At 41.2% G+C, this 24,535-nt stretch overlaps 1 protein-coding gene and 1 pseudogene across 2 annotated transcripts in view; one reads left to right on the plus strand and one right to left on the minus strand.

Moving 5' to 3' along the window:
• Window positions 1–1,366: 1,366 nt before the first annotated feature.
• The window catches only part of LOC124777647, a 156,087-nt gene continuing 132,918 nt past the window's right edge, over window positions 1,367–24,535 (minus strand). For both annotated transcript variants that reach the window (XM_047253124.1, XM_047253125.1), the window contains exon 8: window positions 1,367–1,588. In XM_047253124.1, the coding sequence (XP_047109080.1) occupies window positions 1,456–1,588 (133 nt within the window). In that variant the 3' untranslated portion in view covers window positions 1,367–1,455. The remainder of the gene's footprint in view (window positions 1,589–24,535) is intronic.
• On the plus strand, window positions 11,669–11,785 carry LOC124778196 (annotated as a pseudogene).

Below are 24,535 nucleotides of genomic sequence, written 5' to 3' on the forward strand. Positions count from 1 at the left end.
TAGAAAACATGAAAGAATTATTTGAATGCAATGCAGTCAAAAACAGTAAAGCCCTGAGAAGTCTTGGGCTTCATCCAGCAATGGGTGGGAAAGACTGATGATGATTACTGCAAACATTTTTTCATCTCAGTGATGCTTGTGAGATTCTGTGATTCTTCATTTTTTCACAACCACTTTATAGATTATTCACATGGCCAGTTTAAATTTCATTCTAAAACATGTTGTCACTGCTTCTTGAGATGTGCTTGTATGAATTTTTCTAAATTCAAAGAAAGAATTTCCTTCTCAGTCCATCTGGTAAGTCTTCCCTAACCCAAGCCTCTGGGTGACTTTTCCAGACTCTGTCCCTTTTGGTGAACCTCACCAGTCCTTTTCCTTCACCCCTCTTCCTTCCCCTTCAACCCTTCTTTGGTGGTTTTGAAATGCCGATTTTTGAAGTTACTGAATGATAGTAAGTCAATAAGTGATAACACAACCATCACTTAGCATGTTCCATGAATCTCAGTTACACTATATTAATTCGCTTTTGTCATGTAGAATTATTTTGGACCAGTGGGGATGTAGAACCACTGGCTCTACCCTCTAATAATATTGCTGCCCTACTGCAGCAAGAACAACTGTGTGTTTGCCAGATCAGTTCTCTGTGGTATGTGTTCTATGCTAAACGCATTGCGCATACGCTCCAAGAATAAAGTATTCACAGTAATTGATGGGAGTGTGATTGATTATATATCATCGTAATTACCATGCCTGCTCCCCACTACCTACAAGCTTATGCAACTGAAGTAAATAAATTCCCTGTTTTGCAGAGGTGACCAGTAAAAATATTGTGTAAAGTGAATAACCACACATCTTGCAGAGACCTTTTTAAGGATTGTGGTATTCTCACATTACATTCCTTTACTTTAGTGAAATTTTACACATTTATTTATGCTGTTGTTACTAGAAATACCAGTCAGAATACATAATTTTCTGGTCATTGTTTACAAATTTATCTCTGGATATGTACTTTCTTCTTTGAACTACTAAGCAACTGATGAAGTAATTAATTTTTCTGAAACAAGAATTTCAAGGTCTATGGGCTTTGTTGAATTTACCATCATTTTTAAAGTCTGTGGTTCAGTGCTTTTTATTTTCATCTATTAACATTTCCAGTATTAACTAATTCAATAATACAGCTAGACCACTAAAACAAAAATCATTTCTTTACATATATTGGTTCTTTTATTTGTTAACAAGAATAATAATGTTTATAATATGGTTACAGTATATCACACTGTATTAACATTTCCAGTATTAACTAATTCAATAATACAGCTTGACCACTAAAACAAAAATCATTTCTTTACATATATTGGTTCTTTTATTTGTTAACAAGAATAATAATGTTTATAATATGGTTACAGTATATCACACTGTATCTAAAAAAATTATTATTAATAACTGGAACATAAATTAAGTTTGATTTCCTTTGTCATTGTTGCATCCTCTGTAGAGCACATCACAATCAACTCCCCTCATTCCAGCCAAACCAGCATCAGCAATTAGCCGCATCCAACTGGAATCTACAGATTTTGCTGTCCATGAACTGTGAAATAATATAACATTTAAACACTTAAAAATGTTTTAAGTGAATAGTAAATGGCTGTGTCTGAATGAATTAGGAGTAAAAAGCTTGGCCCAAAGTTAGGAAGTGTCACTTTATGTCAAGGAATATTTTATTGTGACGTATTAATCTCATAATGTGAATTACTAAATCATTTGATTCAGGACAGGAGATACACAAAACATTTGTGATATAACTTCACCACTATCACAGTACAACAAATGATAATAATAGTACCATAATACTAATATAAATAAGGCAAAGGGAAATTGTTGACAGTATATAAATTATCTGTGGAGTAGTGTTAACAACTCACTGAATTATTGATAGGCACATAAACAAGACTGAAAATTTTAATTGGCTTCCAGATGAATCTTTCTTTAAAGCTAAAGTACATTTTACAAGAAAATCATTGATCAACATTTGAAGTGTATGACAGTAAAGTCTTGTCATTATCTTGAGTTAAACATCTTACTCACCATGGGGGGCTGCTGACTCAGTGTTTCAGGTGGACAGAGGGAAGGATGGGAAGACATACAGGGAGCATAGTTGAATGTTATGGGCCTGGAGTCATTTTCCATGGAGTTAGCACAAGGGGCACAGCAGCAACATCATGGTCCAGAAACCATCAGAGGATGTTTTACATTAGAAGTTATGTGAAGCAAATTGTATGTAAGAACATTGTACAGTGGGGACCATCTGAATGAGGCAGTGCTGTGCAGCTGTTAAGACACTAACCTCATATTTGGGAGGATGGAGTTCACTGTTCAGGCATTTATAAGAGAGAGAGAGAGAGAGAGAGAGAGACGGGGGGGGGGGGGGGGGGGGGGGGTAGGGAATACATATTCTCTCTTTCTGAACTGTACCATACAGGTTTTGGATAAGTTCTGTTTTAATTCATTTCACTGGAATAAGGTTTTTAAGATGTTGAGGGCGTATACAACACAACAACAGTTTTATTCTGCATCGCTGCCTTTGATTTACACTGACAATCAATAGCAAACAAAACTGATGTACCATTTACATTTTTATATTTTCGTACATTCCATCCTGGATTTTCCATTCTCTTATACAGGTTAAGTTACCCATGTAGAGTAAAACAGGACCTGCCCTAGAATGTATTTTGTACTCCACTTAGGATAATTCATGTGTTTGAAGTGAGAAGTATTAACATGTCAAAGAGCTTTGTAAGATCATAGACAATTCCTCCAACATTATGTCTCCGATCTGTGGTTTTTTTTCCTGTTGTTGTTGACTATAACCACAGAACTTCCTGCTTGCTGGAATCCAAATTGGTTACTTAGAGTAAGATTATAATTTTAAATAAAATTTTGAAATTGAATTGTAGCTACTTTCCTCAATATTTTGAAATGAGTGGAAGAGTAGAGGTGAGACAGTAGTTCACTCTTTGTTAAAGTGAAATTTAACTTCTGTATGCATTAACATACTTGGAAAATAGTGCTGCTCAAAAGTTTGCTTGATTATTAGAATTAATGTGCTACTATGGGATGTACTACTTTCGTCATCAAAAGTTCAGTTTTTAATTATTCTGAAACTTTAAAGAAGTGTTAGCTTCTCGGTATATGAACTGAAGCTTCCTGGCAAATTAAAACTGTGTGGAATACTGTGACTCAAACATGGGGTCTTTGCCTTTTACGAGAAAATGCCCTACTGGCTGAGCTACCCAAGCACAACTCAGAACCCACTCTCACAGCTTTACTTCTGCCAGTATTTTTTTTCTACCTCCCAAGCTCTAAGGCTGTGGCTAAGCTATTTCTGTGCTGTATCCTTTCTTTCAAGAATGCTGGTTCCTCAAGATATGCAGGGGAACTGTTGTGAAGTTTGGAAGGTAGAGAGGTACTGGAAGAAGTAAATCTGTGACGACAAGTCACGAGTTGTGTTTGAATAGCTAAGTCAGTAGAGCACTTATCTGCATAAGGCAAAGGTCCCAGGTTTGACTCCAGGTCTGGGGCACAGCTTTAATCTGCTAGGAAGTTACAGATCAGTGCACATTCTGCTGCAAAATGAAAATTCATTCTGGAAATATTGAAATTTACTTTGTCACACTGTCATTTTTTCACTAGAATGCAGTAACACAGCATTGATTTTGCAACTCACACAAAAATAAGGAGTGACTGAAGAGTTAAGCAATGGATGTTAATCTGAAGAAAGAAACAATATATCATAATAGAGTTGAAAATAAAACAATGGCATTATATAATATTAGAGAAACATATATTTAGCTAGTGGCACCAGTCATATACATGCAAAAAGTGAGGTAAATACTGGCATAAGGGAGAGGGGTTACTTTAACCAGTAACAGAGAAAAAAATGAAGCAAGTGAGACTCTTTAGGAATAGTATAATAATATTTTTGTTAAGAGAGTAGTGTCTATCTGTCAGCCACTGAAATAGCAACAACTGAAAAGAATGCTGACTTACACAACAATTTCAAATAAAATTTGTGCCAACTCAAAAAGTTGTCACTATTGCAACGTACTGTGGGAAGAATCACTGCGGTGCTGAAGCTGCCTACTGTCAAGTGTCAACAGTAGCAGCCTCCTGCACTCAGCTTTCAGCCTGTAAGGCTCTTTACTGGGTCTATGCACTGCAGGCCACTGTTTACATGCCCTGCTGTTGTTGTCTCTGTGGTCTGTGTCATCAACAGCAGCAGTTTCCATGAAGTGATCTTATGTGTTAAGGTTGGTGGTGGTTGAAACTTCCTGGAAGATTAAAACTCTGTGCCGGACTGAGACTCGAACTCGGGACCTTTGCCTTTCTCGGGAAAGTGCTCTACCAACTGAGCTACCCAAGCATGACTCATGCCCCGTCCTCACAGCTTTAACTCTGCCAGTACCTCATCTCCTACCCTCCAAACTTCACAGAAGATCTCCTACGAACCTTGAAGAACTAGCACTCCTGGAAGAAAGCATATTGTGGAGACATGGCTTAGCCATAGCCTGGGGGTTGTTTCTAGAATGAAATTTTCACTCTACAGTGGAGTGTGCGCTGATATGAAACTTCTTGGCAGATTAAAACTGTGTGCCGGACCGAGCCTCGAACTCGGGACCCTTGCCTTTCACGGGCAAGTGCTCTACCAACTGAGCTACCCAAGCACGACTCACGCCCTATCCTCACAGCTTTATCTCGTCTCCTACCCTCCAAACTTCACAGAAGCTCTCCTGCGAACCTTGCAGAACTTGTACTCCTGGAAGAAAGGATATTGGGGAGACATGGCTTAGCCACAGCCTGGGGGTTGTTTCTAGAATGAAATTTTCACTCTGCAGCGGAGTGTGCGCTGATAGCTGTGCACATGTGCTGTATGGCTTTGGTTATTATTCAGACAGGCCTTGGTTATTATTCAGAAAGAAGTTGGTGCTGTTAGCTTAAGGAAGATTGCTTGTCCCAAGAGTTTATGAGCACAGTGGCTCTAGTGTTGTTGATTTGCTGTATTTAGCTGGTACTTAGTTATATGACAGTTCATTAACAAAGCTGTAGTTAATTAGTTACATGTTTCATACATCACTTTGCGTGATAGATTGTAATGATGTGGACTGAGTCATTTTATATTCACATCACAAATATGTATGTTTACATTCTGAACAGTTCTAAGTTCTTTTTAATTTTAATTTTATTTTCTTTATTACAAAAAGAAAGAAAGATATACAGTTGTAAGTTAGTAATTCCTACCCACCATCTTTTACACACTATGGTAACAGAAATTCCTACATGGAACGGAACGTGTAATCAAGGAGAAACTTTCTTAGTTTGTTTTCAAATTTTTCTTTGCCATCTGTCAGACATTTTATATCACTGGGTAGGTGATCAAAAGATTTTTGTTGCAGCATTATGCGCCCCTTTTTGTGTGAAACACAACCTTAATGTTGAATAATAGGATAATGAATGTCATTTTTCCATTGGATATTGTAATTATGTACATAATTGTTCCTTTCAAACTGTAGTGGGTTTTTACAACAAACTTCATGAAAGAATAGATTTACTATGAAGCAATAATCAGGATGCCCAACTCCTTAAAGAGATGTCTACCAGAAGATCATGGATGAGCACAACATATTATTCTGCACTTTGTTTTTGTGCTATGAAGATTTTCTTTCTTAAAGATGAGTTACACCAACACATTATTCCATATGACATTATTGAATGAAAATATGAAAAATATGTCAACTTACTCATTTGTCTCTCCCTAAGATTTTCAACAAGCCCATATTACACGATGCACCCAAACCGTAGATCTATGCACCAGCACCCCAAGCGTGCATATCTGTAACTACAGACTGGTTCACGTAGACCTGTTACACCATTCACATGGGATGTACCTGGTGTGTATGTGAAGTAGACAGTGATAATGTGCGAAACGCAAACAACTGTCTGATCTCTTGTAAAGTCGTTTGTTCTACCAAATGAAACACAAGGGGGACCATGTGACATATGGGAACGTCATCCATTCGAATTATTTATGTGACTTAAGGTTCCTATTTCATAAGAAAATGTTTATCATTCTTCATTAAGTAATTGTTATTCTCTTATGTAGGTTATTACTGTTCTGAATTACAGACTCAACAGTTAGTTTTATATTGCAACACTTGGTTACACAGGTGTATGTATTTATACAGCATTTTGCACTCATTTTTGGAGGTATTGCTCTGGTAGTGACAGTAAATCTTCAGATTAGGGCAGAACGACTATGAAAATAAAAAGCCAGACGTTGTTGAGCTCGATCCTGGCTGAAAGGAAGGGACAAAGGCAGGGGATTATATTCACTGCTTATGAAAGAACTGAGGCTCGAGGATCCGCATGAATTTCGGAGCTTCGTGAGGATGGACATGGTCTGTTTCGAGAATCTGCTATCTATGATAGAAGATGGAATTAGCACTTGTGACACTCATGAGGGAGACTGTCTCACATTCTCAAAAGTAAGAATTAAATGATAAGTTTATACGTTTTGTGATTATACCAGCCTAGATCACGAATAAAATACCGATAAATGCCCTGTTACGTTACAGGCTGGATGTAACATTATGTTTCCTGGTGACTGGGGAATCTATTAAGAGTCTTGCTTTTAGCCACAGAATAGTACAGCCCACCATTTCAAAAGTTGTTGTGGATATATGCGCTGCAATTTGCAACACTTTAAAGGACCAATACTTAAAGGTGTACTTGTGTTATATATAAACTACTTAGAGTTTTGTAGTCCACGTCTGTCACACTGGGCCAAACTGCAAGGACTTTCTCCCTTTCACTGCTAGTTTCTCTTTTCTGGCATGCTGAAATCAAGCAAGATATGCAATCAAATCAAACCTGATCTTTCGTAAACAGAGGCATTACGATACAAATCGAAAATCACCTTATAATGTTATATTCATATTACTCAGAAAGAAACAGTTTCTGACTACCTTATTATGGTACAGTGGATCACACATGCACCTTCCTAGCTGTATGCCTGATTTAAGATGCTTAACACACCTCTTTGCTCCATTTCTTTTCTAGAATATGAAGCTATCAATAGAAAAAGTTTCTTTTCTGAATGTATGAAATGTACTTACTGTCAAAAAAAAAAAAAAAAAAAAAAAAAAAAAAAAAAAAAAAAAAAATTATGCGGAGGATCCCCAATGTGAAAAATCCACAACACGAAAATCTGAAATAGCCACCAGCTGCCTAACAATAACCCAATAACCAAACAACAAGCAGAAAGCACTGTGGTATACCCTTCCATGCGTGCACGGTTTATCTCTGCCTACTGCGCATGGCCGGTTTGATGGCAGTTTATAACTGCACTGTATTCTGTCACATGGATAATGTCTGCTAATTTTCGTAGTTTCACCCATTCTACTGCTAGATGGCTGTCGCGCTATACCAGTACTGTTCGCAGCAGATCATCGTGTAATACCGCTTAAGATTGAACCTTACGGAATCCCATATGTGATTTCTCCCCAGTCACAATTATGTCCTTGGACTATATTGCTTGAATTACTATGTACAACTTTCTGCATTCTTTTGGTTCAATATGACATTATCCATTGGTTTGCAATACCACCAGTCCCATAAGATGTCAATTTATCTAGGAGAATACTATGGCTTTCACAGTCAAATGCCTTAGAGAAGTCAGAAAACACTAACAGAGATGTTTTATTATTTGATGTGTGTAAAATCTGGTGAGTGAACATGTAAGTGGCATTCTTAGTAGAGCAACACTTCTGAATCCCGTACTATGATTTGCTAAGGATGCTTTTGTTGCTATCTTTTATTTGCTTTGAGCTTTTGGTAGTGGCGTACTCAGGAGGGGGGGGGGGGGGGGAGGAAGGGGTGGGAAGGCTGCCAGCCTACATATCCCCTCCCACCCCAGAGATATATTTCCCTCACAAAAGGTCGAGAGTGAGAGGGGGGGGGCGGGGGGGTAGGGGAGACAGACAGACAGACAGACAGAGGAATGGTAATATGGTGACATAGCTTTCTGATTTAAGTTCTTACAATTGCTGGTCATCTGCCAAGCATTTAGTTGCTTACATCGAGGGGTAATGGAAATGGAAATGAGCGTTTGGCGTCAATTGGCTGGGAGGCCTCTTACGGGGTAGGTCCGGTTGCCTTGGTGCAGGTCCGGCTGCCTTGGTGCAGGTCTTATTACATTCGACGCCACATGGGGTAACCTGCACACCGGATGGGGATGAAATGATGATGAAGGCAACACAACACCCAGTCCTTGAGTGGAGAAAATCTCCGACCCAGCTGGGAATTTAACCCGGACCCCTTAGGACGGCAGTCCGACATGCTGACCATTCAGCTATCGGAGCTGACACTTCGAGAGGTGAATAAGGATCAGTAAAAGTCGATAGTTTTCTTGATTTTGTGTGCTGCCAAACGTAGCGATCTAAGATTTGTTGTGCTACAGTAGGCATAATTTAGTTTGTACAGTAGAGTGTGAGTTATCTGAACTAATTGGGGGTATGATTGTTTGGAAAACTGGTTTATTCGAATAATTGACCTGTATACATTTTTTACCAGTAAAAACTACATATATTTATAATGATATGGATAACTTTTATTATTACCAAGGCAAGTAAAGTAGGAATGTATGTAGTACAGCCTAGTGAACAAAAAAAAGTAATACATATGCAGTCTGCTTGTACAGTACGTTTATGCAGAATTAACACTTAAAAATCCTTAATTTTGGTCTGTCTGAGAAAGATTACCCACTTACAAACAGCTAAATCATGCACTTTCTTCAGGACAGATATCTGATACTAGTTGCTTTGATCTTGATCTTTAAACTGTATCTAAACATGTAAATGCTTTAGAAGCAACCAGTATATTTTCATCTTCATTTTATGAGCCACTACCATTGAGATGGTGGCAGTGTCAGCTTTATCAGTGGTGAGGTTGACAATTTCATTATTCTGCATGATTTGGTGCACTGGATTTGCATCATCGACACCCATCCATTCTTGAACGTCTTCTTTGTCATATTCAGGGCAATTGAGTTCTTTTAGCATCTTGAGCATTTTGGATATATCATTCTGATCATCATTTTCAACTAGATTTTGAGATCTTTATGCCATACCCAACATTTTATTCCAGCCCTTTTCCAAATTCAATTCCTTTACACCACCCTGTGCTGCTCCAATCATGTAGTGCGCATCTTTCAAATCAGTATTTTTATGATTTCATAGGAGACATTCTGCTCCCTCCTCTTCTCTTTCTAACAATAACTTACGTAACACTTCTCTTCTGCAGTGCTGTTTCAAAACCTCAATAATGCCTTTATCCCAGGGTTGTAAGAAGGAGGCTACCTTAGGTGGAAGAAAAATCACTTCTATCAACTCATCCTTTTTGTTTAAGATATCATACGATGCATGAGGTGACAGGTTGACAATGAGCAATAATGTTTCCTTCCTTTTGCCATTCTTTAACTGATGAGTTTTTACAGAAGATACAAAAGCTTTCATAAACTATTCCCTGAAAATTGTACTCTGTACAGGCAATCTTTTGTGAGGTGCAAACAACATTGCAAATGTGTTAACACATTTGAAACAACACGGTTTCTTACTTTTATCAATGACAAGCACAGGCAGTCAGTGGCTACCAGCAGCATTGGCAGAAACTAAAGCAGTGATGTGATCCTTGCTTATTTTAGGAGCAAGTGCTGCTAATTCACAACATGATGCAAGAATTTTCTTGGCAAAGTTTTACAACTGAGCTGGGGTGCTGACTTATAAAAAATATTGTGGGGGCGCATACTGGGGGTCTTGCCCAGGGAAATTTTCTAAGTTTTAGATGAAAAAGTGAGTTTTAAAGTTTTTTAAAGCTTTTTAGAGTCGTAAGATCAACTTTAGAACCCCAAAAACTGGACACTCGCTTACTCAACACACCAGGAAACTTGACAAGCCTGACATATTTTTTGGGGTTGAAAAAAGAAACAAAACATAAACACGCATGGCATTTTTGTAAAAATCTAATTTAATTTACAGTAATAATCATGCTTATAGACTATTACAGAGCAGTGAATATATAGCTCTGAAAAGACTGAAATTATGTTTAAATAAATCCTAAATTATCATTAAAAGAATAATATATATAATATTGCTGTTGCATGGAAATAGCACTTTGATTAATAAGTGAAACAGCTAATTTAAGCTTACTTTGAATAAGGCTCAGGGTTCATTAAATAAAAACAATATCTCAAAGTTAATGCTGCTTTCATACAGTTAATAAAGTTAATGCAGTATGCCTAATACTTTCAGACAGAAAGTATGTAAATAGCGGGTTTTAATTGGGTCTTTCACCCTAAAAATATTTAAGTATTTGAAAATAACTAATACAGTACTACAGTAATATAGTAATACAGTACTAAACTAGTACTAATATTTCTAAACTTAAAATTTAACATTATGTATGTATTTAATTATCTATTTTATGAAGATTTTTAATATTGCCGTAAATGCCATTATTAGGGCTAGAGTGTTTTTAGAAAGGTGCAAATGTTGACCTTCTGACTGGATTATTGAATATGAAGTCGTTGATGATTGGATGGATATCCAATTCATCCAAAACATCTCAGTAGGCATGAAGGACATCCAAGTTGTTCAATCACTTCTGACCCATTGTTGATCAGAGATATGACTTCAGACATCTAAGGGCGCTAAATGACCATTCTGCTGTTGCTGTTATGATTGGAACTACTTGGAGAAACTTAATGCACTTCACCAATTCACATAACATTTCTCCATCTACAGGCTCTTGTGTAATGTACTTTCTTACATCACACATGTTTTTTAATACCAGTTGTTTTTTATTAGTGATATCAGAAAACATATTCAAGTGTAAGCACAGTCTCTCAATGTCTAGGTCATTTTTGAAAAACTCAGTTGATTTTTCCCAATTTGTTTCACCTCTGTTTATTAAAAGCAAGCACTCTTGTTCAACTGCAATGACCTGTGTAAGTCCAGCTGAACAAAACTGCTCAGCAAAGCAAGATTGCGCCTTTCACAAACTTCAATGTAAATAGCTTTGTAGTATTCCTTTGGGGTTTTGAAAGTGTGTGGCAAGCTGCCTTCATTGTTTTTGTACTTCTTTGGTATACTTCCATTCTGAGGAAGTGAAGGATAATCAAGTTGTGAAGGTTTTTCTTTTAAACATAATTACCAAAAGTGTTCAAATTATCACACCTTCCATTCAACATACAAATCAAGTCCTGATATATTTTTCCAGCTCAGCAACACTTAGATGAGGGCATTGAATTTTTTCATTGTCATCCTCTACTGGGTTCACTGCATGACAATAAAGACATAAAAAGAAGTAAGTCTTGAATTGTAGCATTGACTCAAGGTAGGCTGCACATTTGCAACCTGCCTCTGTTTTGTCCTCTGCAGAAAATGTTCCAAGAAACTCTAGAAGTTCTTCCAAGTTTTTCAATATTCTTAAGATACTAGAAGCTTGCATAGTCCATTGAGTCATGCAAAGGGTCGTAGGCCAGCTTGGTCATTGGCACTCTCACAGTGTATGCTTCTGAAAAGTCTCATCCTTTTGTTCAATTCCCTTATGGTGTTTCGGTAACGGCCTTGCCGCAGTGGATACACCGGTTCCCGTGAGATCACCGAAGTTAAGCACTGTCGGGCGTGGCCGGCACTTGGATGGGTGACCATCCAGCTGCCTTGCGCTGTTGCCATTTTTCGGGGTGCACTCAGCCTCGTGATGCCAATTGAGGAGCTACTCGACCGAATAGTAGCGGCTCTGGTCAAAGAAAACCATCATAACGACCGGGAGAGCGGTGTGCTGACCACACGCCCCTCCTATCCGCATCCTCACCTGAAGATGACATGGCGGTCGGATGGTCCCGATGGGCCCCTTGTGGCCTGAAGACAGAGTGTTTATGGTGTTTATTAATATCCCTCATAGATGTAAGATGGCAGAGACTGTCTACAACTGCCAAGTCTAAACTGTGAGCAGTGCAGTGCACATAACGTGGTTTTGGTGTTATATCCAAAACTAACTTTTTTAGTCCTTTGAACTTACCTCTCATATTCAAGGCACCATCATAGCACTGTCCTCTTAAGTTATCCATTGACAAATCAAGACGAGCAAAAATGTCTTTTAAAATACAAAACAGAGTTTGTGATTGTGTTCGGGGGTCTCGTATAAACCAATAAAGTCTTTATTCTAGAATGAAATTTTCACTCTACAGCGGAGTGTGCGCTGATATGAAACTTCCTGGCAGATTAAAACTGTGTGCCGGACCGAGACTCGAACTCGGGAGCACTTTCCCGCAAAAGGCAAAGGTCTCGAGTTCGAGTCTCGGTCCGGCACACAGTTTTAATCTGCCAGCAAATTTCAAAGTCTTCATTGATGACTAAGGAATCATCGACAGTACGAAACAAAATGACACTTGTTTGTGAATCGAAGAATCACTTGTTTCGTCAACCATAATAAAAAAAAATGTTCAGTCTTCCTGATTGAAGCCAATACCTTTCTCAACACAGCCTTTCCTAGTAGATCAATGATCTCATTTTAAATATCGTGGGACGTCCACTTATGCCCCAAATGTGCTAACCAATCTTCCAACTCAGGTACATTATTCTTTTGGAGTTTCAACTATTGAAAAACTTCATGCCCTCTAATTGCTAGTCCTTGTTGGCATAGAAATTGCATGATAGTAAAAATTGTCTCAAGAGCTAAATGGCCTTTCTTTATATCACTATCTAACTGTTCATTCAATTGGGAAGCCACACTTTGGTTAGTGATAGAATTTAGTTAATGCGTAAACGTATTTTCATGAAGATGGAATTTTTCCAAAGCCTTTTTCCAGTTAGAAAACCCAGCAGCAGTAAATGCATCTTCTTTTTTTTTGAAGAAAATTGTAATAGATTTGTAGAATTTGCCTATTTGCAGGTTTTCCAAAAAAACTTTTTTGGTAGATGCTTCATATTCTAGCCATGTATATTTGATCAACCAAGACTTCTGAAATGATCTTTCTGTACTGGTTTGCCTAGGTTTTGGCTGTGAAGGGTTCTTGTCTGAAGACAACGAAGCAGTTGATGGCACAATAACTGTTGGAGGTTGACTTGCAGTATCATCAGCTTCAAAGCATGCCTTTTTGGTAACAAATTTATCCATTTCAAACTTAATTCACAATACTCTAAGAGACTAAACTAAACAAATAAAATATAGTCATATAAAATAGTCCACTAGACACTAAAGTCATAACACTAAACATGTCTGCAGAATGCACTGAATGAAACTATCCACACTGAATGACTGTGACAGCAGGGTGGGCTTTATATAGCTGTGGCATCGTAACATTTCGAAGCATCAAGGTGATGTGAGGTGGAGGGTTCCAGGCACTTCTGCTCCAGTCCCTTTGATGTCGCCGCAGCCACAGTGCTGGCCCGCCGGTGCCAGACTCTACCCAATGGAATTTTGTGATTCTATGAAGCATGATATAACTAATAGTTTTCTTAAATTATTGGAGGAGCGCAGCCCCCCCCCCCCCCCCAAACAAAATTTTGAGGGGCTCAGCCCCCATGGAGTCAGCGCAATTGAATCCAGTTTTGTCAGTACTGTAAATGTTTTTGAGAGCATAATCTTCTTCCCCCAATACATCCCTTGGTTTTATTTTGAAACAATCAGCTGCTGAACACAGATTGTATATGAAGTTCATGAATTCCATGCATTGACTGGAAGCATTTTAACCAGCCCATATTTGCTTGAAATTTTTCTATTGCCTTCCAAGATTTTCCTTATGTTGAATTGCTCTTCACATACATTGGGACCAGAGAAAGGTTCTCCTTGTTACCTGTTTGTGTAACCAACTTGTAAACTACATCATTTAGATTCATGTCTATGATGAGCTTCATAGTTTTATAACTGGCAGATCCTTCAGTAAACTCAAGCTTAGATATAAAACTTGAGATTATTACCTTGTGTTTTTTTAGATCTGTAATTGTTGACTTACCAACTTTGTTCTGATTAGATAACATGGTTGCTAATTCACCTTCCTCTAACCTTTTATTAACCTTGTGTTTACCTCTCATAGAAAGGACCACATGATTGCTTTTAGGCTGTTGTATTGTGAGTTTACATTATGTGGCAAGTTGACACAAGTAATTGTAACATACCACAAACAGTTACTGTTGTTGGTAACTCTGGATTGTTGTCGGGAGAGAGGAGGGGGGGGGGGCGAGGGGGGTTGCGATATTATGACACTAGCAGTGGGAAGGCAGCACACATGAGTAACTGTTCAGCTAAGTGGTCTTTCAGTTACTTTCAGTTATCCGACATTTATGTAATCAACACTCGACTGTGTTGTACCAAAGTATGATTTCTCCTAATCCCCCCTTTGGGTCCATTGCTTAGAATAAGCCCGAGATATGCCTGCCTGTTGTAAGAGGTGACTAAAAGGAGTCTCACGTTTTGGCTTTTATGTAATGGTCCCCTGTAGGGTTTGACCTCCATTTTTCTAAAGTTTCCCAAAGAGTGAGCCAGTTGGGGAAATGTGCCTTACAGGGTGCATGGTGTCTATCATGTGCTGAGACCTCTCGCATCCTTCATCGACGTGGATCTGCACTTCTGCTCACCCTCCTGGATGCGTTTTCCTCCATCCTTTGTGCAGTATCGCTTTCTGTGCTGTCAATGATAATACACTTCTTAGCTCGTTTTCACCTGATATCCAACATGGTAGCCAGTCTGTTGTGGTGGGGCCGCCATGTACCCTGTTGGTTCTAGCCCCCGACCACACAGGGGTCACTCTGCCGAAGCCTGCGCTGTTAACTCCTCTTGTACACCAAGGAGTAGATTCCTGTCAACCTGGGGCGTTGGGACTCCTGGCAATGGCCATCCTACCAGGTGGCCTTTGCTGCAGCTGAGTAGTGCCTGTGGGGAGGGCCCCTGGTCACAGTGGATGGCATCAGGGCGGATGACATGCCATTAAGTGTAGTACGTCATCTCTTGCTGATGGTGAAACACCAGCAGTCTCTAAGCATTCACAGGCTCAATTCAATGTACAGAAGTATGATCCCAAATTGTTCCCCTGCCTGGCGACACTACGGGAGGAACGTCAGGCTAAGGATGGCAGCAGCTCTTATTTGCTCCGGTACCTTGTATGTTCGAGAGCTGATGGGGAATCGTTCATGACAATTTAGCCTCAGTTTTTTGTTGAGCATTTAGAGGACAAGTTTGGGGAGGTGGAGGGGTTGTCCAAAATGAGATCTGGGTCAGTCTTGATCAGACAGCATCCTCTGCCCAGTCATGGGCCTTACTCACTTGTGACAAGCTGGGGGATGTTTCTGTAACCATCATGCCCCATAAGAGCTTAAATATGGTCCAGGGTATCACATTGCACAGGAATCTTCTTTTGCAGTCTGATGATGAGCTGCACACCAATTTAGAGTGGCGATGTGTACATTTCGTTCGGCATGTCCACTGGGGTCCGAGGGGTAATCAGGTTGCCACCGGTGCCTTCATCTTGGCCCTCGAGGGTGATACATTACCCGAGAAGGTCAAAGTGATGGTCTACCACTGTGATGTAAAGCCCTATATCCCTCCCCCAATGAAGTGCTTTAAATGCTGGAAGTTTGGCCATATGTCATCCCGCTGTACTTCCAGCATCACATGTCAAGACTGCGGATACCTATCACATCCCAATACTCCATGTGCCCTGCCTCCCATCTGTGTCAACTGCAGAGAGCACCATTTGCCTTGCCCTCACACTGCAGGATTCTCCAGAAAGAAGGAAAATCATGGAGTACAAGACCCTGGACATACCGACCTACACTGAGATTAAGAGGAAATTTGAATGCCTACATCCTGTATGTGTGACATCATCTTATGCCCTTGCTACAACAGTTCTACTCCCATCAGCTCCACCAACCCCAGTCACCTCCCAGAGACGGAAGACTACACCTGCCCCCTAGATGGAGGGGGCACTTCCCTCCCGTTGCTCCTGCACCACTTATCTCGGGAGCAACCCCCCACCCCCAACCATCAGGGATATCAGTCTCCACTTCTGTGCTGGAGAAGCTTAAGTCTTCTTTGGCTCCTCTCACTAGGAAGGGGTCCATTGGGTTTTCCCTTCCCAGGTTTCTTCTAGTGGGAAAGATGACACCTGCCAGTGGATGAAGAGCCCAAAAGCAGCTGGTCATAGGGCTCCAAAAAGAAGATTCCCAAGACTAAGGGATGTGCGGTGGCGCCCACACCACCGCTACCTGCAACCTCTGAGACTGAGGACCTAGATCTTGCCGGACCCTCAGTCACAATGGATATAGACTGCTCAGGCAATAAGTCGGTGGCAGCAGGTGACCCTGAGGTGTAAACTGCCTCATTGAATGTTCCATGCCTTCCCAGTCTGACGATGACGTCATCCTCCAGTGGAATTGTGGTGGTTTTTTCCACAGCCTGGCTGAGCTACAGCAACTGTTAAGCTTTACGGTTGCCTTCTGCATTGCCCTCCAGGAAACCTGTTTCCTGGCAATGTGGACCCCTGCCCTCCATGGCTATAAGGAATACTACAGGAACCATAGTGACTATAATCAAGTGCCAGGTGGAGTTTGCGTTTATATCTACACTCAATCTGTGCCCCTTCAAACCCCTCTTGAAGCTCTGGCTGTCAGAATAAGGATGACGCAGGAAATAACTGTCTGCAATGTATATCTTCCTCTAGATGGTGCAGTATCCCTGAATGTATTAACTGCACTGATTGATCAACTCCCTAAACCTTCCCTACTTTTGGGATATTTTAACGCCCATAACCCCTTGTGGGGTGGCACATGCTTACTGGCTGAGGCACAGATGCCGAAACTTTACTGTCTCAGTTCGACTTCTGCCTCTTAAGTACTGGGGCTCCCACACATTTCAGTGTGGCTCCTGATAGTTACTCAGCCATTGAGTTGTTAATCTGTAGCCCAGGACTTCTCCCATCTATCCACTGGAGAGCACATGACAACCTGTGTGGTAGTGACCACTTCCCCATCTTCCTGTCACTGCCCCGGCGTCAGGCCCACAGACACCTGCCCAGATGGGCTTTAAACAAGGCGGACTGGGAAACTTTCACCTCTGCTGTCACCATTGAATCTCCCTCACACAGGAATATCGATGTGGTGATTAAGCAGGAGACTACAACAATCGTTTCTGTGGCAGAAAACATGATCCCTCACTCTTTAGGGTGCCCATGGCAAGAGGCAGCCCCTTGGTGGTCGCTGGAAGTCGCTGAAGCAATTAAGGAGCATTGGCGAGCTCTACAGCAGCATAAGCGGCATCCTTCCCCGGAGCACCTCATAGCCTTTAAACGGTTCCGTGCCTGCGTTTGCCAACTTATCAAACAACGGAAGCGGGAGTGTTGAGAGAGATATGTCTCGATCATTGGGTGCCATATGCCACCTTCCCAAGTCTGGGCAAGTATCAAACATGTTTTCGGGTACCAGACCCCAACAGGTGTTCCGGTGTTAACATAAATGGCGTGTTATCTACCAACACAATCACAATTGTCAAGCACTTTTCTGAGCACTATGCTTGAGCCTCTGCGTTGGAGAATTACCCTTGCACTCTCAAATGGCAACTAGAAGGGAAAGTCCTCTCATTCACTACATGCCACAGTGAATCCGATAATGCCCCATTTACAGAGTGGGAGCTTCTCAGTGCCCTTGCACATTGACCTGACACTGCTCTTGGGCCAGATTGGATCCACAGTCAGATGATTAAACACCTCCCATCTGACTGCAGGCGACATGTCCTTGTCATCTTCAACCAGATCTGGTGCAGTGGTGTCTTTCCATTGCAATGGCAGGAGAGCACCATCGTTCCGGTGCTCAAACCCAGTAAGAATATGCTTGATCTGGATAGCTATTGGCCTATCAACCTCACCAACATTCTTTGTAAGCTGCTGGAACGCATGGTGTGTCAGAGGTTGGGTTGGGTCCTGGAGTCAAGTGGCGTACTGGATCCATGTCAGGGTGGCTTCCACCAGGGTTGCTCTACCACTGATAATCTTGTGTCCCTCGAGTCTGCCATCTGAATAGCCTTTTCCAGACGCCAACGCCTGGTTGCCATCAATTTGACTTACCTAAAGCACATGACATGACCTGGCAACATCATATCCTTGCCACATTATACAAGTGGGACTCCGAGGCTCACTCCCGATCTTTATCCAAAATATCCTGTCGCTTCGTAATTTCTGTGTCCAAGTTGGTGCCTCCCATAGTTCCCCCCATATTCAGGAGAATGGGGTCCTGCAGGGCTGTGTATTGAGTGTCTCTCTATTTTTAATGGCCATTAATGGTCTAGCAGCACCTTCTCTGAATGCAGATGACTTCTGCATTTTGTACTGCTCCACCAGTACTGGCGTTGCTGAGTGGTGCCTACAGGGAGCCATCCACAAGGTGCAGTCATGGGCTATAGCCCACGGTTTCCAGTTTTCGGCTACAAAGACATGTGTTATGCACTTCTGTTGGCGTCGTACTGTTCATCCGGTACAAGAACTTTACCTTAATGACAATCCACTCGCTGTAGTGGAGACACATCGATTCTTAGGACTGGTTTTGACGCCTGATTGACTTGGCTTGCTCACCTTCATCAGCTTAAGTGGAAGTGCTGGCAGCACCTCAATGCCCTCTGCAGCCTGAGCAACACCAACTGGTGTGCAGATCGCTCTATGCTGCTGCAGCTCTACAGAGCCCTTGTTCAATCCCGCCTTGATTATGGGAGTCCAGTTTATGGCTCAGCGGTGCCCTCAGCATTGCATTTACTCAACTCAGTGCACCACTATGGCATTCGCCTAGTGTCAGGAGCTTTTAGGATGAGTCCAGTGACCAGCGTCCTGGTGGAGCCTGGAGCCCCTCCATTGCAGGTTAGAAGTGCACAACTGCTGGCCAGTTACGTTGCACATGTTTGTAGTTCTCCTGCACATTCAAATTACTGTCTCCTTTTGCCACCCACAGTGGTTCATCTCCCGCATCGGTGGCCCAGGTCAGGGCTTCCAATTGCATTTCTTGTCCGATCCCTTCTTTCCGAACTGGGGTCCTTGCCTTTACCACTTATACTTGAGGTCCATTCATGTACACCTCCATGCTATACATCTAGGCTGTGGCTTCACTGGGACCTTTCACATGGCCCTAAGGACTTAGTTAACCCCACAGCTCTTTTCTGCCACTTCTTCTCGATTCTTAACATGTATTGAGGCCATGAAGTGGTTTACACAGATGGCTCGATGGCTGATGATCATGTCGGCTTCGCTTATGTCCGTGGAGGACATGTTGAACAGCATTCCTTGTCCAGTGGCTGCAGTGTTTTCACTGCCGAGATGATGGCTATATCTCGTGCTCTTGAGCACAACCGTTCATGACCTGAGGAGTCATTTCTTCTGTGTACTGACTCCTTGAGCAGCCTGCAAGCTCTCAACCAGTGCTACCCTCATCAGCCTTTGGTAGCGACCATCTAGGAGCCCATCTATGCCCTGGAACAGTCCAGTCATTCAGTGGTGTTTGTCTGGAATCCAGGTCACATCAGAATCCCTGGCAATGAACTTGCCAACAGGCTAGCCAAACAGGCTAGGTGGAAACCACGTATGGAGATCAGCTTCTCTGCAACTGCTGACCTGCATTTAATACTACGCTGCAAGGTTTTGCGGCTTTGGGAGACGGAATGGCATAACCTCGGTACGCACAACAACCTGCATGCCATGAAGGAAACTACTAATGTGTGGAAGACCTCCATGTGGGCCTCTCGCAGGGACTCTTTGGTTCTCTGTTGGCTCCGCGTTGGACATGCTTGGGTGACACACGGCCACCTCCTGCCCTGTGATGACTCACTTCTGTGGCAGTGCGGTGCCCGGTTGACAGTGGCCCATATCGTGGTGAGCTGTCCTTCTTTGGCTGCCCTGTGATGGACTCTTCCATTACTGGACTCATTGCCATTAATTTTAGCTGAGAATGCCTCATCAGATAATTTAGTTTTACATTTTATACATGACAGCGGGTTTCATCATTCTATATAAGTTTTCATGCATGTCATTTGTCCCTTTGTGTTCTCCACTCTAATGCTTCTAGGGTGGATGTTTTAATGTGTCACAGAGTGGCTGGCTTTTCCTTTTTATTCTCATGGTCGGCCAACCATGGTCATCTGCTCTCTTGTTTTTATCCCTTCTACCTGTTTCTTGCTGCTCTCTGTGGTTTTATTTCCCTGTTTTGTCCGTAGTAGTGTTGGTTGTCCTTCTGTCAATCTTCTAGTTCTTCCATTCTCCTGTTATTGTGCTGTACATCTCCTTTCTTTTCTTCTTTCCCTTGTGTAATTATTTTACCGGGAACAAGGGACCGATGACGTTGCAGTTTGTGGTTCTTCCCCCCCCCCCCCCCCCCTCTCCCTTTAAACCCAACTTTCCTAATCACAATGTTAAGTACTTCATCCATGTATTTTTTATTTCACAGACCACTGTACATTTTTGTTTAAAAGGCCACAGACTTCAGAGCAGTTATTGCTGCTGACAATATCAACAACCAGATGAGTCATTATCAGTGTCACAACAGGCTTAATGTAACTTCAATCATGGAAATAAACAACACATTTGAACAGGAATGTCTTTATATTGTGCTTAATTCATATCATATCAGCTAATTGATATATGGCACCTGAGCGGGTAGCAATGTATGAGTGAGAAATGAAGCCCCACCACTGACATGGCAGCCATGTCAGAGCATGTAAATTGTGCCTGTATTATTCTGCTCATTGCCTCATGTGACAGTTTGACTGGGAAAGATTGTAGTTCTTTCATTGTGGTTTTACTGATTTATCAAACATGCTTATGTGTCCTTTGTACTTCTTATTGGAAGATGAGTGTAGTGTGTACAATTAACGTGTTTTACAAGTTGCATTAGTTACTGCTCTGCACTCATGAATGAGTATTTTATTTCTGAAAAGGATAGTTGCTACTCACCATATAGCAGAGATGCTGAATCACAAATAGGGACAACAAAAAGAATGTCAGAAAGTGAGCTTTTGGCCAATGAGGTCTTTGTCGGAAATAAACAACATACATACATATACTCATGCAAACATAACTCACAAACACATTCCATCCTGGATTTTTCCATTGTATTTTAATTTTGATGTAAATGCTGATAAGCACTTGTTGTTGTTGTTGTTGTTGTTGTGATCTTCAGTCTGTAGTCAGTTTTGATGCAGCTCTCCATGCCACTCTATCCTATGCAAGTCTCTTCATCTCTGAATGACTACTGCAACCTACACCCTTTTGAATCTGCTTACTGTATTCATCTCTTGGTCTCCCTCTATAATTTTTACTTCCCACACTTCCCTCCAGTACTACATTGGTGATCCTTTCATGTCTCAGAATGTGTCCTATCGGCTGATCCCCTCTTCTTGTCAGGTTTTGCCTCAAATTTCTTTTCTCCCCAATTCTGTTCATTACCTCCCCATTAGTTATGTGATCTACCCATCTAATCTTCAGCATTGTTCTTGAGTAGCACATTTCAAACACTCGTATTTTCTTCTTGTCAAAACTGTTTATCATCCTCGTTTCACTTCCATAAATAGCCATGTCCATACAAATACTCTTAGAAAAGGCTTCCTGACACTTAAATCTATATTCAGTATCAACAAACTTCTCCTATTCAGAAACGCTTTTCTGGCCATTGCACAGTTTACATTTTATATGCTCTCGACTTTGGCCATCATCAGTTACTTTGCTGCTCTAATAGCAGAACTCATCTACTGCTTTTAATATCTCATTTCCTAACTTAATGCACTTAGGTTCACCTGATTTAATTCGACTATGTCCTCCTTTTAAAACACAGTCCATTCTGTTCAGCTTCTCTTCCAAGTTCTTTGCTGTCTCTGAGAGAATTACAAAGTTATAAGAAAACCTCGAAGTTTTTACTTCTTCTCTTCAAACTTCAATTTCCATCCAAATTTTTCTTTTGTATCCATTACTGCTTGCTCAATGTACAGACTGAATAACATCAGTGATAGGCTACAATCCTGTCTCACTCCCTTCTCAACCATTGCTTCCCTCTCATACCCCTCAACTCTCATAACTGCCGTCTGGTTTCTGTACAAGTTGTACATAGCTTTTTGTTCCCAATATGTTACCCCTACTACCTCCAGAATTTCAAAGAGAGTATTCCAATCAACATCATCAAAACTTTCTATTATGTCTACAGATGCCATAGACATATATTTGCCTTCCCTTAACCTATCTTCTAAAAGAAGTCATAGGGTCAGTATTGCCTCATGTGTTCCTACATTTCTCCTGGATCCAAACTGACCTTGCCCAAGGTTGGCTTCTATCAGTTTTTCCATTCTTCTGTAAAGAATTTGTGTTAGTATTTTGTAACCATGACTTACAATACTGATAGTTCAGTAATATTCACATCTGTCAGCTCTTGATTTTTTAAAAATTGGAATTATTATATTCTTCTTGGAAGTCTGAGGGTGTTTTGCCTGTGTCATATGTCTTACACATCAGTCTCATATATCTTGCACATCAGATGGGAGAGTTTTGTCATGGCTGGCTCTCCCAAGTCTATCAATAGTTCTGAAGGAATGTCATCTACTTCTGGAGCCTTGTTTCAGCTTAGGTATTTCAGTGCTCTGTCAAATTCTTCTTGCAGTATCATACGTCCCATCTTATTTTTGTCTATGTCCTCTTCCATTTCTATAACATTGCCCCCCCCCCCCCCCCACCCCCACCCTCCAGTACATCTCCCTTGCATAGGCCTTCTACATACTCCTACAACATTCCAGCCTTCCCTTCTTTGCTTATGGCTGCTTTTCCATCTGAGGTCTTGATATTCATGCGGATGGTTCTCTTTTCTCCTAAGGTCTATTTAATTTTCCTGTAGATGGTATCTATCTTTCCCTTTTCCTACATGCTTCTATATCTTTACATTTGTCCTCTAACCATCTCTGCTTAGCCTTTTTTCACTTCCTATCAGTCTCACTTTTTAGACATTTGTATTCACTTTTGTTCACTTCATTTACTGCATTTTTATATTTTCTCCTTTCATCAGCGAAATTCAATGTCTCTTGTGTTATCCAAAATTTTCTATGTGGCTTTGTCTTTTTACCTGTCTGACCCTCTGCTGCCTTTACTATTTCATTTCTCAAAGCTATCCATTTGTCTTGTACTGTATTCCTTTCCTGTGTTATTGCCAATTGTTGCCTAATGCTCCCCCTGAAACTCTCAACAATCTCTGGTTCTTTCAACTTATGCAGGTGCACATCTGCCCCTGGAAATGGTTTACAATTTATAATCTGGTTCTGAAATTTCTGTCTTACCATTATGTAGTCAGTCTGAAACCTTCTGGTGTGTCCAGGTGTCTTTCACATCTACAACATTCTTTCGTGATTCTTAAACCAAGTGTTAACAATGATTAAATTACACTACATACAAAACTCTACCAGGCAGTTTCCTCTTTCATTCCTTTCCCCCAGCCCATATTCACCTATTATATTTCCTTCTCTTACTTTTCCTGCTATCAAATTACAGTCCCCCATCACTATTTAATTTTCATCCCCCTTAACCATCCAAATAATTTCCTTTACCCCATCATACATTTCTCCAATTTCTTCATCATCTGCGGAGATCGCATTCGGGAGGACAACGGTTCAATCCCGCGTCCAGCCATCCTGATTTAGGTTTTCCGTGATTTCCCTAAATCGCTCCAGGCAAATGCCGGGATGGTTCCTTTCAAAGGGCATGGCCGACTTCCTTCCCCGTCCTTCCCTAATCCGATGAGACCGATGACCTCGCTGTCTGGTCTCCTTTCCCGAAACAACCAACCAATCAACCATCTGCGGAGATAGTTGACATATAAACTTATACTACTGTGGTGGGTGTGGGCTTCATGTCTCTCTTTGCTACAATAATGCATTCACTAAGCTGTCTGTAGTAGCTTACCCACATTCCTATTTTACAGTCCATTATTAAAACTACTCCTGCATTACCCCTGTTTGATTTTGTATTTATAACCCTGTAGTCACCTGACGAGAAGTCTTGTTCCTCCTGCCACTGAACTTCATCAATCCCCATTATATCTAATTTTAAATTCCATAACCTAACTGCCCAATTAAGGGATCTAACATCCCACACTCCGATCCTTAGAATGTCAGTTTTGTTTCTCCTGATGACGACATCCTCCTGAGTAGCCCCCACCTGGAGATCTGAATGAGGGACTGTTTTACCTCCGGAATATTTTACCTAAGAGGTGCCATCATCATTTAGCCATACAGCAGAGCTGCATGCCCTCAGGAAAAATTACAGCCATAGTTTTCCCGTGCTTTCAGCCATTTGCAGTACTAGCACAGGCAAAGCCATTTTGGTTGATGTTACAAGGGTGATCAGTCAATCATCCAGACTGTTGCACTTGCAACTACTGAAAAGGCTGCCCCTCTTCAGGAGCCACACGTTTGTCTGACC

This window comes from Schistocerca piceifrons, chromosome 2, assembly GCF_021461385.2.
Source record: "Schistocerca piceifrons isolate TAMUIC-IGC-003096 chromosome 2, iqSchPice1.1, whole genome shotgun sequence".
NCBI classification, from domain to species: Eukaryota; Metazoa; Arthropoda; class Insecta; order Orthoptera; family Acrididae; genus Schistocerca; species Schistocerca piceifrons.